This window comes from Microtus oregoni, unplaced genomic scaffold (assembly GCF_018167655.1).
Source record: "Microtus oregoni isolate MIOR12 unplaced genomic scaffold, Mior012 000004F_ref0000308, whole genome shotgun sequence".
Taxonomy (NCBI): domain Eukaryota; kingdom Metazoa; phylum Chordata; class Mammalia; order Rodentia; family Cricetidae; genus Microtus; species Microtus oregoni.
The window spans coordinates 46,156,492-46,176,355 of record NW_024543063.1 but is presented as its reverse complement, the minus strand read 5'-3'; the positions used below and the strand labels follow the sequence as shown (position 1 = coordinate 46,176,355).

Genomic DNA, 19,864 nt, shown 5'->3' with positions numbered 1-19,864 from the left:
ACCAATACAGTACTTTTGTGAACAGTATAGTCTTTCGATTTGATAAGCTTTTTTCTTTTTCTTTGGAGACAGGGTTTCTCTATATAGCCTGCCTCTGCCTCCCCAGTGCTGGGATTAAATGAGTGCAGCATTACCACTTGGCATATTTTCAAATTTTATTAACGACAATTATTTCAAATGGATGACAGTCACCAACAACTGGATTTAATGTACTTACTGATCCAGGCTCTGTTGGAACAGCTGAAAGACACCTCTCTAAAGCATCGTGTTTTGATAGAAAGCATGGAGAACAAGAGTAAAGAAAAGTAACTTGTTTTGCTTGTGCTGTGAGTTTCTATTTACCTGTGAGAAAGGAACTAAGGAAGATGTGATAAGGCCCTGTGCAGGAGGGAAGGGTAGGACCCCAAACAAGGAGCTGAAACAGAGAACAGTGAGAGCTCTGAGAGACAGAAGGAAGATGAAAAGGCTGTCTGACGGAGACACACAGAAACAGACTTAGCTCCTGTGACTAGCTTCTACACATAGGACTTTCTTTGAGAAGTCTGTCTCTCTGTCCCTCCGTCGTCCCACCCCCCCTCTCTAACAGGGTCTCACTATGTAGATTTGGCTGGCTCCAAACTCATAGAGAACTCACCTGCCTCTCAAGTGAATCTTGGCCGTTTCTAATGTAGGTTGGCTGTTTTAGAGGAAACTCTTCTATGGGTAGTAAACTATACTAGACAATAGCAAAGAAATCCTCGCTGAACTCACCCTAAGCATCAAGTCCACAGTTTGTTTTTAAATTAATCTAGACATTTTGTTACAGCCTTCTTACTCCCATTCCTCCTAGAACTTTTTTAGTATAGCATCATTCAGAAATATAGCAAATCTAGTTTCTAGGAGGTCACAAGATGAAAGTAAAAGAGCAACGAAGTAGTCACTACTTAGGACGTGGAGAAATAGCCAAGAGCAGGGATTAGTTAAATAAACCAGAGGATCTGCTTGACTACTATTTTTTTTTATTAACCAGTAAACAAAGGTGGAAAACTCTTCACAGAAAATGTTTTTTTTTTGGATTTTTCGAGACAGGGTTTCTCTGTGGTTTTGGAGCCTGTCCTGGAACTAGCTCTTGTAGACCAGGCTGGTCTCGAACTCACAGAGATCCGCCTGCCTCTGCCTCCCGAGTGCTGGGATTAAAGGCGTGCGCCACCACCGCCCGGCTCACAGAAAATGTTTTAAACATTGAAAATTCACCTGCAATTGACTGAGTATGTTCTCTATATAATAATATAATTATATTATTATTATTTTTTTAAATATTTATTTATTTATTATGTATACAATATTCTGTCTGTGTGTATGTCTGAGGCCAGAAGAGGGCACCAGACCTCATTACAGGTGAGTTGTGAGCCACCATGTGGTTGCCGGGAATTGAACTCAGGACCTTTGGAAGAGCAGGCAATGCTCTTAACCACTGAGCCATCTCTCCAGCCCTTATATTATATTATTATATAGAGAATAATATTATATTATATATTCTATTATATAATAATTATATTTTTATAATAATAATATAATATAATAATATATAATAATATCTGTCTCATACTCACTTTATATTTGATACTTGACTAAAACTATATAAGAGATTTGGCTTAACTTTTATTATACTGATGATAAACCTGAAACCAAGGATTAGTGATGGCTAGACACTCATAGGGCAAGTAAGTCTAAGAAAAAATTAAATTACAGTATCTCCAGCCACGGCTAGGTCTTCCTGTTGTTAAGGTTCACAGCTACAAAGCAGAAATTTTAAGTCCTAACTTGATACACTTTCCCCTAACTCATTAAAAAGGCAAAAACTAGCCGGGCAGTGGTGGTCCCTGCACTCAAGAGGCAGAGGTGGATGGATCTTTGGGAGTTCAAGGCCAGCCTGGTCTACAACAGCTAGTTTCAGGACAACTAGGGCCATTATACAAACCATCTCAAAACAAAACAAAACAAAACAAAACAGAAAAAAAAAAGAACCCACATAAAGCTTTTGCTTGTTTTATTTCTAAATGGTTTTCAATCAAAATTTTCCTGGTTTGCTAAGAATTAAACTTTAAAAGTTAGAATATCCAGTAATTATTAATTCATTCCATGACATTAAAATAACTTTTGTTAATAATTTATAATCTAACCAGATGAAAGCATTTTCTAGTCAATGCTGGAGAAAAATCTGTTGTAGTTCCTTGTAGCCAAATTATGTGCTAACAGTGTTCTATTAGCTTAGGTTACGAGGACAATCAAACTAAAGGTAGTTTCTAGCAAAAGACAATATATCAACTGCTACTAGACAAAGGAGGTATTTTTCCAATTCATCTATGACCAAAAACACTTCCCAGGCACTCACTGTACAAGCTTGGGAAACTGCTACCTCTGTAGTCAGCAGAACCAGGCAAAGTTCTACTTTTTTGGCTGTTTGGGAACCGACTATCACCACCACACTAAAAAGCCAAAATCTGAAACACTTTGGCAACATATCTTTGGTGTTTCAGTTTAAAATTAGAGTGAGCCCACTTAGTTGGCATTCCAGACACATTGTGAGCCAAATACTAGATTCCATTAGCCTCCATTCAAAGCACCAGATATTGAGGATCAAGCAGAACAAGCAACTTAAACTGCCAGTGAAACAGCAACTAGAGACAGGACTACCATTTAAGCCAGGTGCAGCGGTTTTTAAACTGTAGTTGGTCTGAATGAGAATGGGTCCCACAGGGTATCGTCTGAATTCTTGGTCTCCAGTTGATAAATGGGATGATAGGAGGTGTGTCCTTGCTGGAGGAAGTATGTCACTGGGGATACAGGCTTTAAGGTTTCCAAAGATTCCTGCCATTTTGAGTAAGCTCTCTGCTTCCTACTTTCCCAAGATGTGAGCTCTCAGCTGTTCCTACAGCTATGCCTTTGTTCTACTATGGGCTCTAACCCTTTGAAACCATAAGGCCAACTAAGTTCCTTCTTTTGTAAACTGCTTGATCATGAGTGTCACAACTATAAAAGAATATGCTCATTCTACACTCCAAAGGTCCTCAAGAAATCCACATCTTCTTAGCTCCCTGAAAACACTCTAGGAGCCCCAGAGGAAGACCAATAATCCCTACTCTTGCTTTGACTGGAGCAACCTTTTCTCTATTTTATTTTATTTTTTTTTTTTTAAAAAATATTTATTATTTATTATGTATACAATATTCTGTCTGTGTGTATGTCTGCAGACCAGAAGAGGGCACCAGACCTCATTCCAGATGGTTGTGAGCCACCATGTGGTTGCCGGGAATTGAACTCAGGACCTTTGGAAGAGCAGGCAATGCTCTTAACCACTGAGCCATCTCTCCAGCCCCCTTTTCTCTATTTTAGATATTGGAACATAATCCAAAATTTCAAATGAAAAACATTTTTACTGTTTTAAAAGTAGCCTGTTTACCACAAGGTGTGGTGGCATATGTCTATAATGCCAATTGGCATTTGGGAGGCTAAGGCAGGAGGATCAAATGTTTGAGATCAACTTGGGCAACATAGTGTTACTCCCAACTCAGTAAAACAAAACAAAGAAAGTCTATATGCCAGTAATACAGACAACAAATTAAAGAATCTTCAGTTTTTATTATTCTGTTTTAAAAGAGCAACTTCTATTTTTTTAAAAAGATATATTTTATGTTTTGTCTGTTGTGTCTGTACACACACATGCATATTGGTTTCTCTGGAGGCCAGAAGGTAGTGCCAAATACCCTGCAGTTGAAGTTACAGATGGCCGTGAGCCCTCTGACCCCCACAATGAAACTCCAGTCCTCCGCAAGAGCAGTAAACATTGTTAACTGCTGTATCTCCCCAGGCTCCTAAAATCAAATTTCCTTTCTTTCCTAAATAAGAAGCAGACACATGGGATACCGGACTTATAAAGTACTAAGGATATATAGTCAAAATTAAGCTCTCCATTTAGAAAAAAATTTTATTTTAAATTATGCATATCAGACTGGAGAGATGGCTCAGCAGTTAAGAGCACTGGCTGTTCTTCTAGAGGTCCTGAGTTGAATTCCCAGCAACCACATGGTGGCTCACAACCATCTGTAATGAGATCTGGTGCCCTCTTCTGGCCTGCAGCATACACACAAACAGAATATTGTTTAATATATATATATATATATAATTATGTGTATCTGTGTGTGTCTTTGAGTGAATTTGTGGACATTAGTGCAGATTTCCAGAAGGTCAGAAGCATCAGATACCAATGGCTCTGGAGTTTAAGAGGCAGTTGATATGAGCAGCTAACATGGGTCCTGACGATCAAACTCTAAGAATAGTTAGCATTCTTAACTGCTGAGCCATCTCCTTCCAGCTCCCTATGACTTATTTATAGGTATGCGCATGTATGTGCAGGTATCCATGGAAGCCAGTGGAACATGTGTCAGATACCCAGGAGCTGGAAGTTGTTGGGAACCGAATTTGAGTCCTCTGGAAGAGCAATCTGTGCTTTAAATCCCAAACCATCTCTCCAGTCCCAATAGCCATCCATTTTGCCACCTATCCCCCGTATTTGGTTTCCACTAGTTTCCAGTTTCAGTTTCTTATGTCACCTAATCTGCAAGTTCAAACAAACATTCATCTTAAAAATACTTATAGGGTATTATACATAATATTCTATACTATTAGTATCTCACTTTATTTTAAAATTATTTAATAATATATGGTTAAGGCTTCTAAAATATTTTTGCCAGTTCATTTATCATTTGCCAAGTCAATTAAAAGGAAGACAAAATACTGTACTAGTGGAAGCTTTGTCCTAAAAAGACAGAAAAAAGTCAGGCAGTGGTGGTGTACGCCTTTGATCCCAGCACTCGGGAGGCAGAGTGCTGTCTGTGAGTTTGAGGCCAGTCTGGTCTACATAGTGAGTTTCAGGACAGTCAGGGCTACACAGAGAAACTCTGTCTCAAAAAAAGAAACAAGCCAGGCAGTGATGGCACACGACTTTAATTCCAGCACTTGGGAAGCAGAAGCAGGCGGATCTCTTTTGAGTTCAAGACCAGCCTGGTCTACAAGAGCTAGTTCCAGGACAGGCTCCAAAGCAACACAGAGAAACTCTGCCTTGGGGTGGGGGGTGGGGGTGGGGAGAAACAAAACAAAAAAGAAAACCAAAAAGAAAACCAAAAACAACAACAAAAAAAAAAACATTAAAGGTGGAAAAAAATCCCCACAAAAACCACAAAACAACAACACAAAGAAATATTAAATCCTACTCTGAATGATGTACAGAAAACAACAGTTTACAGGTGTCAAACTAGATGCATGTACGAGGATTTCAGATAAAGACATCAGTGAAAACTGAAAAGCCTTAAGCCATCCACTTGAAGTTCCATTTTCCACCAACAGAATGTTAACTTTACCTACGTATTAATGTTCATGAGCAGTGTCAGCACAACTTTAGTATGGCAAGGCTAGAGATTTCAGGTTATTCAAACAGTGGTGGACACCCCTAAGCTTCAGTGCTGCCAAATTTCCAAAGATCATTACTCAGTGCCACCCACGAGTTACCACTGCTCCCTGGCCCTCATTTCCAGTCGGCAGCAGGACCACCTACTAGAACCAATATTATTCTTCTCTGCCTCAGCCTTTTCTATTCCAGGGAAAATGATTTCTAATGTCCCCTGGCAGATTTTATTTTTCAGCTTCGTCATCTTTATTTCCTGTTGCTATATTGCGAAGATGCCCTGGTTAAAAGACTATGGCTTAATTCCTTGCTTTTTCTTCTAGAAGTAAACTATTTGAAAGACAGTACGCCATTTTTCTAGGAGTTTTATTTTTACAAACTGTTATAAGAATGAATTAGATGATATTTAAATCCCAAAGATATGTGATTGTGTGTCTGTCCCTGTGTGTGTTTTGAGAAGGGTCTCACTAGGTAGTCCTGGATGACCCGGAACTTGCTATGTGGAGTAAGTTGGCCTCAAACTGCAGATATCCATCTATCTGCCTCTCTACCTCCAGAGCAGGCAACCACACCTAGCCCCAAAGATGCTTAAATTATAGGGAGGAAATGTTTTCTTTCAGTTTTTTCCCCCCTCGAGACGAGGTTTCTCTGTGTAATAGTCCTGGCTGTCCCGGAATTCACTTTTATAGACCAGGCTGGCCTTGAACTCATGGAGATCTGCTAGCCTCTGCATCCAAGTGCTGGGATCAAAGGTGTGTGCCACCATGGCCTGGCTTCACTGCTGTTGTTGGGGCTTTTTGTTTTTGTTTTTTTGATTTTTCAAGTCAGGGTGTCTTTGTTTAACAGTCCTAGGTGTCCTGGAACTCAATTTGTAGACCAGGCTATCCTCGAACGCACAGAAATCTGCTTGCCTCTATCTCCCAAGTGCCGGGATTAAAGGTGAACGCCACCACTGCTCAGCCACTGTTGTTGTTTTAAAAGAGGTAAACAGTCAAGAAAGCAAGTTATTAGGAAGTACTCACTAGTAAAACAGGAATGGCAAAACACACACAAAACACCATAAGACACACAGACCATAACCCCCTCAGATGCCAGTGGATACTCTGGAGACAGATTCCAGCCCACTGTTTTTAGATGACTGCCTTCTAAAAGAACTAATATTTCAAATTATTGCTATAAAGGACTAGAGCAGTGGTTCTCAACCTTCGTAATACAATGACCCTTTAATACAGTTCCTCATAAAATTCTTTTCACTGCTATTTCATAACTGTAATTTTGCTATTGTTATGAATCAAGATGTAAATATCTGATATGTAGGCTATGGTGTGCTACCCCTATGAAAGGTAATTTCTCAAGGGGTCGAGGCCCACAGGTTGGAAACCACTGGACTAGTGGATCTTAAATCATTGATGACAATTCAGCCGTTTTCCCTGTCTTCTAGGTCGTAATGCGTTAGTGTCTAATACACTTTAGAGAACTAAAAGGATGTTCCATCAGCCAGAGAATTCAATTAACTGGAGCCAGCACCGGCAGAGCTTTTAGCACTAAGGAAGCACTTTAGCGCTATTATTCTTTCAGAACACACGGGCTGAGCACCACATTAGTGTTTTCTAAATGTTTCTCATTGAATTGTGACAATTTCTGTGATAAAACTGGAGCTTAAGAGAGACTGGCAAGTGACTGAGCAGGAATGTGAACTGGGCCTAACTACAAAGCTCAGGCTTTCAACTGCTGACTCAATAATGGGATATTCTATCTGAATGACAAATTACTTGGTACCTCTGCCAACAGGTTTTACTTTTGTGCACAAACATAAAAACACCAAAATATTTTCAAGTGACAACCCTGTAAATTAACAAAAATACCAAAATATTTCAAAGATAATTTGTGTTAGGCACAGTGGCACATATTTAGTCCCAGCACTGAGAGTGTCTCTGGCAAGGAGGTCTAGGTCAGCCAGGGCTACACAGTGAGACATGTCATAAATAAACACTTTATACAATAATTGAACCCAAGAAGTATATGAAAGCTTCCTAAGTAACTGTCCCATTAATTCTCAGTTATTTCTTCAACCATATTCATTTACTGCAGAAAGATTGACCATTCTCTGTCCTGGCAAATTCATTCCTTTGTAAAGTCTTCCTGTCAGGAAAGCCTTCCCCAGTCTGACTACCTGGCAAACACATTCTTCTTTTGAATCTCTCCAGGTGTATTCTGTGAAGTTCCCAAGCAGAGACTGACTTACTACTCTCTCTCCTATGCTGCCACCACTTTCCTTTGAAATGCTTTTATGTAAAGTAAGACACTGCAATTACTGGCTTTTATATTCATTTTCTACCAAAACTTAAAGATGTGCAAAGGTATGTGTCTACTGAAAAGTCCAGCACAACGTAGGCTACTATTTAACCAATTAACATAAACCAACATATTTAAGTATCTTTATTAAAATCTTTGCAGAAGCCAGGAGTGGTGACACATGCTTTTAATCCTAGTGCCCTAGAGACAGAGGCAAACAGATCTCTGTGAATTTGAAGTTAGTCTGGTTTACACAGTGAGTTCCAAGACGGCCAGAACTACATAGAGAGTCTTTGCTGAAAACAAAACAAAACAAAAACGAAATACCCTAGCTCTCAAGCAGGTAGGACAGAACTGTTTGGAAGATGTTTATTTACCAAGTAAATATAATACATAAACACGTGGTAGACAACTCAGGGGACACAAAGGCTTCATTTTATAAAATCTCACCGAAGGGAAGGACAGATATAGATTTATAGTTGTTTCAACATATGGTTCAATAAATACTTTAACAGAAATAAGAAGAGGTGGCTGGGAGGGGCAACACATGCTTCTACTCCTAGCACTTGGGAGCTGGAATCAGAAGGATCAATAATTCGACTTTGATTCTGTTTATACTGTGAGTTCATCTAGCTCAGCTGGCTTGTGCTAGATGAGACTCTGTAAAAACAAACAAACTAAAATCCAAAGCACACATACCACAGAAAGGGAAAATAAGGTAAGAGGGGCAAGAGGAAGGAGGATGACAAGTGGTGCCCATCAGGAGGGAAGCAGAAAGGGAAAATAAGGGGAAAGAAATTACGTGTTGTGGAAACTACAAAGCAGAAGCTGATTAGGTAGGCTTGACAAGGGTCTAACATTCACAGAGTACGACAAGCAAAATGGTAAGAAATGTTAAAATATCAGGAAATGTACTCTGGGTGGTGCTGTACACCTTTAATCCAAGCACTCAGGAGGCAGAGGCAGGCAGATACCTCAGTTCCAGGACAGTCTGGTTTACAAAATAAGTTCCAGAACAATCAGGGCTACACAAAACAACATCTTGGAAAAAAAAAAAACAAAAAAAACCAACAACAAAAGAATTGTAAAAGCTCCAAATACACACACGCACACAAAATATCCCCAGGTATTTGTGTCTGTCTGTCTGTCTCTATCCCTTGATACTATCCTGGCTAAATTTCAAGGGATAGACTCATAGACTCAGTCCTCTAGGTAAACTAACTCAACAAAGGAATTATGAGTCATTAAAAGACATTGAATCTTACTTAACTCCACAAAGTAACCACTGAATAGGCTTGATATTAATTTTAGAATTATTCAAAAACAGATACAACATGGTAACAGAAAAGGAATGACAGCAGTTGATATTAACTTAGTGACATATACTCTAACGGTGCTTTCACATGTAATTAGTCCACTTAACCATCACCACGACTCTTAGATATCTGAGATACTGTATTATTAAACACCTTTTATACATGAAGAAACTCATCCTAGAAAGGTGAAGTACACTATCGCAGGTAGCAAAGTTAGTGACAGAGTCAGAACTCTCCTTTTTGCTCCAGAGCCTGGGTTTGTAAGTACTGTTTTTTGTGGATACACACGCATTACTCCCTCCCTGTGCCATACTCTAAATCACAGTATATAAAGTAGTTTCTGTGCTTGAAATTTTTTCTATATTATTCAACATTGAGTTAAAAACAAAACAAAACAAAAAATTCAGCTGGGTGGTGGCTCACATCTTTAATCCCAGCACTCTGGAGACAGAGGCAGGCAGATTTCTGTGAGTTTGAGGCCAACCTAGTCTATAAGAGCTAGTTCCAGGACAGACTCCAAAGCTACAGAGAAGCCCTGCCTGGAAAAACTGAAAAAACACCTGTCTCGAAAAACCAAAAAAAACAAAACAAAAAAAAAAACTGAAAAAACAAAAACATTAAAAAAAATAAATTGCAGTCAGGTGGTGGTGGTGCATGCATTTAATCCCAGCACTCTGCAGGCAGAGGCAGGAGCATCTAGTCTACAGAGTGAGTTCTAAGACAGCTAGGGATATACAGTGAGACTTTCATTTCAAAAAAGCAGAAACAAAATTAAACTGTGTTAAAATACATATAGCATCTTAACCATTTTCATGAACATCTATATTGATGTGCAACAAATGTCTAGAACATTTTATCTTGCAAAACTTAAACTCTATACCCATTAAAAGAGTCACTACCATTTTAATTTGCGCCTACAAATATGACTACCTTAAGTAATAAAAATGACTTTTAAAAATGCATTATTTTATGCACATGGGTGTTTTGCACACATCTATGTGTACCACTTTGGTGTCAGATGCTCTTGGTTACAGATGGCTGTGAGCTGTCATGTCACAGGAGTCCTGGATTGAACTGAGGTCTTCTGGAAGAGTAAACAGTGCTCTAGCCCTCTTCCCTTTCTCGTTTGAGACTGCTATACAGCCCTAGCCGGCCTGGAACTGTGGCCATTCTCCTGTTTCAGCATCTTGAGCTCTGAAACTATAGTTGAGCTATACCATGCTCAGCATCATAATCTCAGCTTCATAATATGGATTTTCAATGCCCTCAAATTACTCCAGTAGACGTAATTATATTTTTAATACTTTGTGTATGCGTGTGCATGCACTCAATACTGTGCACATCTGTGTTTTCAGTTATCTTTCTTGGTCACTTTTCATCTTATTGCTGAAGCTGGGTCTACTACTAACTTGTAGTTCACTAATTTGGTTATTCTAAATAGCCAGCTTGCCCCAAATTCCATCTGTCTCTCAGTTGCTAGGGTTACAGAAAGGTCATCAAGTCCCCTTAAACTTTTAGGTGGTTGTCTGCTGGTAACCCAAATTTGCTTTAGTCTCTCTCACTTTAAACTATTATTAAACTATTTGTTTAATATATCCAAAACAGGGTTTCTCTGTGTAACGGCTTTGGCTGTTTTGAAACTTGCTTTGTACACCAGGCTGGCCTTGAACTCAGAGATTCCCATGCCTCTGCTTCCCAAGTGCTGGGATTAAAGGTGTGTGCCACTACATCCAGCTATTTTTATATTTTTACAATTTTTTTTTTTTTTTTTTTTTTTTTTTTTTTGGTTTTTCGAGACAGGGTTTCTCTGTGGTTTTGGAGCCTGTCCTGGAACTAGCTCTGTAAACCAGGCTGGTCTCGAACTCACAGAGATCCGCCTGCCTCTGCCTCCCGAGTGCTGGGATTAAAGGCGTGCGCCACCACCGCCCGGCTTTTTAAATTTATGTGTATGTGCTTGATTGTATGCCTGTGCACCACACGTGTACAGAAATCCACAGAGGTAAGAGAGTTTTGGACCTCGTAGAACTGGAGTTATAGGCAGTTGTGAGCTGCCATGTAGGTTCTGAGAATTGAACTCAGCCAGTGCTCGTAAAGGCAGAGCCACCTTTCTCACCCTCTAACCCTTAAAGCTAGTCAAATTCTGCAGTGCATGTTCAGGACAACTTTAGTGACGTGGCCCATTACCACTGGGTCAGCTTTCCTTGCTTTTTAAAAGTTTTCATTTCTTGGGTGGGGGAGCTTGACCTCTAGCACTGGGAAGAGTGGGAGGTGGGGAGGGAGGCAGGCAGAAGGAGACAGAGATTTTGTATTTCCTAAGAGTATATCTGTTAAATATTAACATTTCTAACTGAAGTCTAGTTAAATCAGGAAAGAATTTTATATAGGTAGATTAAACTCATAGATACTAACACTATACCGAAACAGAAGAAAGGAGTTACTATAAAAACTGAGGTAATGGTTACTTTTGAGGACAGTGAGGTTATAACCAGACATGGATACACAGGGGATTGTTGTGACATACAAATTTTACTTTTAAAATAGTTAGAGCCAGGCGGTGGTGGCACATGCCTTTAATCCCAGCACTTGCGAGGCAGAAGCAGGTGGATCTCTATGAGTTCGAGGCCAACCAGGTCTACAAGAGCTAGTTCTAGGACAGGCTCCAAAAGCTTCTGATTAGTACTTTGCCTACATGTATGTATGTATGTATGTATATACATACTAGGTGTGTGTCTGAGATTAGAAAAGGGCACTGGATCCTCTAGAACTGGAGTTACAGACAGTCATGAGCTGCCACATGGGTACTGGGAACCAAACCTGGATACTCTTCAAGAGCAGCAAGTGCTCTTAACTTCCGAGCTACTTCTCCAGTCCCTAAGTGTGTGTGTGTGTGTGTGTGTGTGTGTGTATTCTGTTAACTCCATTCTTAAAGTATTTTGAAAATATTAAGCTGCCTTTAAAGGGTCACACAAACGACAAGGTCTATTCTATTTCAAAATGATGGACTGGGAATGTGGATCACATGATAAAGCATCTTGCCTAGCTCTCCTCAGGTCCAGGGTGAAACGCCCAGCACCATGAGAAAATAGACAAAAACCTATCTTGGTAATTTTCAAAACAAAGAAAAATAGTATAGAAAAGCAGAAATTAGTATTAAGCTCCAAAGGTTTTTAGTAATGTTTTAAATTACGTGTTGATAACGAACTACTATCAACAAGAGGCACCTTTACGAAGTGTGTGACACACAACTGTGATGGCAGTGCTCAGAAACTGCAGGCAGCAACAGACTGAACAAAGGTACTTAAATCAATGAATGAAAAGAAAATACACCTTGTTATTTTTGTGACGATCAAGAAGAAATCAATACACAACCTTAAGATTAGAATAATTACATTTTTACAGCAATTGCATATAATAAATTCAAGCAAGAATGTATAATTTTTAAAAATAAAAGACAAAATTAAGCCATTAAAAAACATTATGCATAAATATCACAAATATAGCCTGAGAGTTTGGGGAAAGTACTAACCAGTTACTGCCAGCAGCTGTGAAACTCTCACCTCCATTTCCTCCCGGTGAGACCTGTCTCTATCCTCAAATTCACGAGTTCTTCTTCGAGCCTCTTCGAAGGCCTGTTGTGCTAATGCATCTTCCTGCTGTCAGGGTACATGAAATAATTATTTTAATTTTTATTTATGTAAAAAAAATAAAATTTATGGATTTTTTTAAAGGAAACCAACTGAAGAGTAATTCTCAAAATACTAATATTAACCCCCATCCTAATTTCAGAGGTACTTTTACTTTATTTTGGAGTCAGGATCTCATTATACCCTTGGCTGTTCTGAAACATAATCTTTCTGTTTTAGCCTCTCCAGTGCTGAAATTATGGACATTTGCCACCATATTCAAGGAATCTGAACCATCTTTGACCTTTTTCTTACCTCCACAGACAGAATTAGCATTTGCTTCTTAGTGGAACCTTTAGTCTTCCCTTCATTTCTATAAACGTTTTCCTAATTTAGAACTCGAAGAGTTTTGGCTAGGTAGGCCTCCCAAAGACTACTCCTGTTCTATTCTGTATTGCACCCCTCTCCTCTCTCTCTGCCAGCCAAGTGTATCTACAACACAAGGTGATCACGATTCCTCACCTTAAAAGCTCCCTCACTGCCTACACTCTTCAGCAAAAAATGTTCAACCTTTGCCAGTCACATATCACTTAGTATATTATATTTTTGATGGTATATTGGCAGAATCTAAAAGATCCAGAGCAATACCAAAAAAGCCATCAATATTCATTTTCTTAGAATCAGTACAAAGGTTGGTCATGTGAGTTCTGCCAATGAGATAACAGCACAAGTCACCTAATGAAGTTTCCAAGAATTCTATATAAAAGAAATTTCACCTTTCTTCCTTCCTGAGAACTGATACAACATCAGAGACCTCACTATTTGGCAAATGGGAGGCTAGAGGAGCAGGTTTGCAGCAACAGGAAGGAAAGGATCTGGGCCTCTAAAATATGCTATTCCAGGCCCGAGTATGCTAAATAGCTTTCTGTGTGCAATAAGTGGTTTGTCACTGTTAACAAGATTAGTATTTATAATTTTCAGTCAGGCCGCGGTGGCACACAACTTCAATCCCAGCACTCGGGAGGCAGAGGCAGGTGGATCTGTGAGTTCGAGACCACACTGGATTACATGGTGAGTTCCAGATAGCCAGAACTCTTACACCGAGAAATTCCGTCTCAAAAAACCAATCAATCAACCAACCAACCAAACAACAACAACAAAAAAATAATTTTTTATTTGCACTGTCTAATTCTTCATCTTGATCCACAGGAAGCAGGAGTTTGTGTCCCACATGCACAGCTTGAGCATATGAGGCCTCAAAGCCAGCCCCCAGAGACACACCTCTTCAATGAGGCTATACCTCCTAATAGTGCCACACTCTATAGGCCAACTATTCAAACACATCAGTCTATGGGGCTATTCAAACTACCACAACACAGTAAAAATACTCAAACACAGTATTCAATAAATGTCATTAATTTACAAGCACTTATGGACATATAAAAAGCCACACACATAACATAATTACTCATATCTACTGTGATCATCATCATTTTTGCCCGTCAATGCTTAAGAATGCATGGGCAGACCTAGATGCTTGTGTTATTGTCATACCCAAGGTTCCAGTCTTCTTTTATGCTGTCTATCCAGTGTCTTTTGGACCTTCCTTTTCACCTTATCCCGTGCACTCCTCCAAGCAGTGCTATCTCTGGGTATCTGCTGTCATTCTCAAATGTGGCCGAAGCATCTCAATCAAGCACCATTGCCATATCCTTTAGTTTACTTCCTTCTTTAGATGGAGCTATTTCTTAATGTCGTCATTGTGCAGCTTATCGATGCCTAGAATCCTCCTGAGACATGCCATCTCAAACACATTCAGCCGCTGTTCTGAGGAACGCTTCATCATCCAAGTTTCAGAGTTGTAAAGCCAGCTCAAGATAAGTGTCTCATACACTTGTAATTTTGTTGTTGTTATTGTGTCTCTAGCTGTCCAAACCTCTTAGTGTCTGGAATGCAGCCCTATCTATCCCAATCCACTTCTTGACATCTGAAATAGTTCCCTCCTTTGAACTGAGGTTTCCTCCCAGATAGACAAAGCGGACTGTTTGCTTGAGGTTCTGATTCTTTTTTTTTTTTTTTTTTTGATTTTTGAGACAGGGTTTCTCCGTAGCTTTTTTGTTCCAGTCCTGGAACTAGCTCTTCCAGACCAGGCTGGCCTTGAACTCACAGAGATCCGCCTGCCCCTGCCTCCCCTGCTGGGATTAAAGGCGTGCGCCAACACTACCTGGCGAGGTTCTGATTCTTTATTAAATTTTATTAAAATCCTTGTTTTCCGTTCCCAAGTGTTATATCTCAGTCTTCTCGATGTTTTCCTCCCTCCCTCCTTTCTTTTTTCTCAAGACAGGGTTTCTTTGTAGCTTTGGAACCTGTCCTGGAACTAGCTCTTGAGACCAGGCTGGCCTTGAACTCACGGAAATCCACCCGCTTCTGCCTCCCTACTGCTGGGATTAAAGGCGTGCACCACTACTGCCTGGCTTGACCTTTACTTCCACACCAATTTTACTGACTTCCACCACTCTATTTTCCATGGCCTGCAGCTCATTTGGACTTTCAGCAAGTAGTGCTGCATCACTGGCGAAACTTGTTACTGATTCGCACACCACCCATCTGCACGCCTCATCTTCCATGGCTGTTGCTATTGTTAATTCCAGGGATATATTAGAGAGTAGTAGGAAGAAGACACATCCCTGCAACACTCGCACCACTGTCTAAAACTGATCACTTAGTTCTCCACAAACTTCGACTGATGCAAAAGTATCTTTATAGGTATTTTCTAGTATTCTTATGATTTTCTCTGGGGACCTGTAGAACCTCATTGTTTCCCAAAGTCCTTTCCTCCAAATGCTATCGAATGCCTTCCTGAAGTTGATGTAACAGACATATAAGTCTTTTCCAAATTCTTTATATTTTTGTGCCAGCTGCCTCAAAGTGAAGACCTGATCAACTGTGTTCCAGTTAGCTCTGAATCTGCACTGGGTCTCTGCTAGGATTTCCTCTGCTCTGCCCTTGATCCTTTGGAGGATAATGGAGAAGATCTTGCTGCTATGACACAACAAATTAATGCCCCTGTAATTTGAGCAGTCCAGCTTGTCCTTATCGCATATGGGAATTATGACTGAGTGCTTCCATTCTGTGAGAATCACTTCGTGTTCCCATATCTCTCTGAAGAGCGAGGCCCCTGAGCCTACTGTGTATTATTGTACACTGCATATCTACTATACTTTCAGATTATTCTATAAAGCCTGAGGTACCTAGAAAAGAATGCTGTCCATTCCCAAGGTGAGGAATCACTATTACCAGTGAGGTATTAACTGGGACATACCCACTAATGACAAGGTATTCCTTCTGTTCTGTTCATTTATTTGCTCATTTTTTATTACATTTAGTGCATGTGCACACACTGCAGGTTAGATACAGAGAATAGAGAACAACCTGCAGGGGTTGGTTCTCTCCTCCCACCATGTGTGGCTTGCAGATCTAACTCAGATCATCAGGCCTGGTGACAAATGCTTTTACCCTATGCCATCTCACTATCCCTTATTCACTTTTTCATTTATTTTACAAACATTTACTTAGCTTTTATTATGGGCAAGCCATTGTGCTTAGTACCATGAACATAAAATGAGGCAATATTGTTTTTCCCCATATAGCTGCTGGGGTTGATGGCAAACAAACAAACAACCTAATTAACAAATCAACATAGTTATTAACTGTGATTATGTACAACAGAGGGAATTGGGAGGATAAAATGAGAGTGTATGAGCTGTGAGCTAATTCCCTCAGAAAGTTGTTTATTGAGATACTGGGTACTCTAGAAATGGGTATAAACTTTCCCCATGAAATGACTGAGAAGTATTACTAATTGCTGCAGAACAATGAGCTAGGAAAAACTTGAGAGTCCTCTATTTCCTAGCTCCAACTTCCGTCATGGTCTTTTCTGGTGAAAAGTGAGATGCGTATGCAGTGAACAGAATTCTTACTCTTAGCAAATGGTAAAATAGGAAAGCTGATAGGTATTACCAGTGTCATTCTGGTCCTTTAGCATTTCCCTTTTAAGGATACTACCTACTAATAAAATTACCTGCTCACCCATGAAAAGAGAGCAATGGTTAGGGACTGGTAACTTTATCGAGTCTCCTGGGTTGTGTGCCATACTAACTTAATAATCCATAGACTATGTGAAAACATGTATAAAGCAGCCAGATGGGGCCAACATAACAAAGTTGGAGTGGGCCATCATGGCCTGTACCTGTAACCCACCATGTGGGAAGCTGAGGCAGCAGTACAGCTGAGTTTTGGAGTTAAGATACGAGCCTGAACAATATCAGGAGTCTTCAGAAACAACAAATCAGGGATAGAGAGATGACAGAGAGCACCGGCTGCTCTTCCAAAAGACCCAGGTGTGATTTCCAGAGTCCACACAGCAGCCCACAAACATCTGTAAACTCCAGTCCCAGGAATGTGATGCCCTCTTCTGGTCTCTGTGAGCACATGACATATAGTGCACAGATACACACACAGGCAAAATATCCCTACACATAAAACAACAAAACAACCCCCACACATATACACAAAAAATAGGCTACCAAAAGGGCTCAGCAGGTAAAGTACTTGCTGTGTAAGCATAAGGACCCTGAGCCATATGTAGTTGGGCATACCATAGCACATCTGTAATTTTAGCTTCAGGGAGGTGGAGACAGGTCGATGCCTGAAGTTCATTGGCTAGCAAATCTATCCAAATTGGTGGATTTCAGGTTTTATGAGACAACATCCCAAAAAATAAGGTAGAGAACAATGGAGGAAAGCCTCTATTACCGACCTCTAGCCTCCACATTCAGACACATAATATGCAGCCACACCAATGTAACATAAACACGCATATATTTATGCACATGAAAAATAAAAACCGATTAAAAGAAGTCATGCCAACCAGATGGTGGCGGCACATGCCTTTAATTCCAACACTCAGGAGGCAGAAGCAAGCAGACCTGAATTCAAGGCCAGTATGGCGCACAGTGTAAATTCCAGGATAGTCAGGGCTGTACAGAGAAATTGTCTCAAAAAACCAAAAGAGAGAGAGAATGACAGTGATTCTTCAGGCTAAATTTAAAGAAGGCTAAATTTTTTAAAAATATTTATTTATTATGTATACAATATTCTGTCTGCAAGCCAGAAGAGGGCACCAGACCTCATTACAGATGGTTGTGAGCCACCATGTGGTTGCTGGGATTTGAACTTAGGACCTTTGGAAGAACAGGCAATGCTCTAAACCACTGAGCCATCTCTCCAGCCCCAGAAGGCTAAATTTTTAAAAAGAAAAGTCAAACAGAATTTCTGGAATTTAAAATTACTGAGGTGGGTCTCTGAGTTTGAGGCCAGACTGGTCAAGATAGGGAGTTCTAACAAGGACTACAGAAAGACCCTTTCTCAAGAGGAAATGAGACAGAGACAGGGAATACATATGTATATATGTCTGACTATGGTGTATGTATGTACATTCATGAAGGCCAGAAAAGAACAGAATGTTGGGTAGCTGATTCAACCACTCTTCATCTTGCTCCACCAAGACAGGATCTGTCACCAGCCTATATACTAGGATAGCAGCCACAAACTCTGGCAATCCTCCTGTCTCTAACATTCCTTTCTCCCAGTACTGGGGTTACAGGACTACATGGGTCATGCTTGGCTTTTTATTTGGTTGCTGGAACACAAACAGGTATTCATGTGTCTCTCCAGTAGCAGGAAGTATATAAGACATAAGGAGCCAGTTGTGGAGATTCACAGCTATAATTCCAGCAAGTGTGAAGGAGAAGTAGGTGGACCAGGAGTTTAAAACCAGCCTCTACATCATACTGAATTTGACATAAACATGAATGACCTTGAGACCCTTTTCAAAAAACAAAAAAATGAAAAGAAAAATTTGAAAACAAAGGCACAGTGATGCACACCTGTAATTCTAGTACTCAAGAGACAGAGGTAGGTAAAAATAGGAGAATTATCATGTGGTGTAAGTCAGCCTGATCTATACACTGATTTACAGACCAGCCAGGGCTATACAGACCCTACACTATCTCAAAATAAACAAAAGCAAAACCATACTCCTGTCTGACTAGTTTTGTGTCAACTTGACACAAGCTAGACTCACCAGAGAGGAGGAAATCTCTCCTTGGAATCAGGTTGTAGATAAGCATTCAGGGCATTTTCTTAATTGATGATGATGGGTCATTGTGGGTGGTACCAAACAAACCCTTTCCCCCCAACTTTGGGTAGTGGTACATCATTCAAAGCAATGATAACCCTAACTAAGACACTACTACTCTTTAATTTTTAAAAATTTTTTTATTATATTTTATTTGTTTTGTGGGTGTGTTTGTGTATATGGGCACACACCTATTATAGCATGTGTACGGAGGTCAGGGGACAGCTTATAGGAGTTGGTTCTCTCTACCACATGGGCCTAGAGACCAAATTCAGGTCCTCAGGCAAGGCAGCAAGTGCCCATTATCTGCTAAATCACCTCCAAAGCCCAAACACACTACTCTAAAGATAAGGTAAAATAGTTCCCCAAAGACACATTAGGAGCTAAATAAAAGGACTAACTCCAACAAAGCCTGAAATCACCCTACCTGGGCTCGCTCCTCATCAAACTCCAGGCAACCCATACCATCCAATCTGTGGAGATCAATCCAGCCCTTCCAGATAACACATACACCATTCAGAATCATGGGAGCCTTCAAGTACACCTAAAAAAAAAAAAAAAAAAAAAACGTAAAAAAAAGACAGTTGAAAACCAACAAAAAGCCATCAGACCTAATGTATATGGATGTTTTGTCTACACGTACATCTACATACCAGAAGAGGGTATTATATCCCACAGGACTATAGTTTCAGATGGTTGTGAGCTGCTACATGGATGCTGGAAATTGAGCTCAAGCCCTCTGGAAGAGCAGCCACAGTGCTCTTAACAGCTAAGTTCTAGTCCCAGACATGCATTTTTTTTTTGTGTGTGTGTGTGTATGAGTGTTTTACCTGCATGTATGTCTGTGCACATTGTGTATACAGTGTCTATAGAGGCCAGAAAAAGGTGCTGGATCCCTAGAACTGGAGTTACAGATGGTTGTGAGCCTCCCATGTTGATGAAAATCAAGCCTGGGTTCCCTGAAAGAATAGCCAGTCTTCTTAACTAC

At 40.1% G+C, this 19,864-nt stretch overlaps 1 protein-coding gene across 2 annotated transcripts in view; it reads right to left on the bottom strand.

Moving 5' to 3' along the window:
* Cbfb (core-binding factor subunit beta) overlaps window positions 1-19,864 on the bottom strand; it is a 49,910-nt gene that overhangs the window by 5,365 nt on the left and 24,681 nt on the right. The window contains exons 4-5 of one of the 2 annotated variants that reach the window (XM_041650242.1): window positions 19,304-19,420; window positions 12,581-12,707 (exon numbers count right to left, since the gene is read on the bottom strand). In XM_041650242.1, coding sequence (XP_041506176.1) covers window positions 12,581-12,707; window positions 19,304-19,420 — 244 coding nt within the window. The remainder of the gene's footprint in view (window positions 1-12,580; window positions 12,708-19,303; window positions 19,421-19,864) is intronic. The other variant, XM_041650241.1, reaches the window with a different exon arrangement.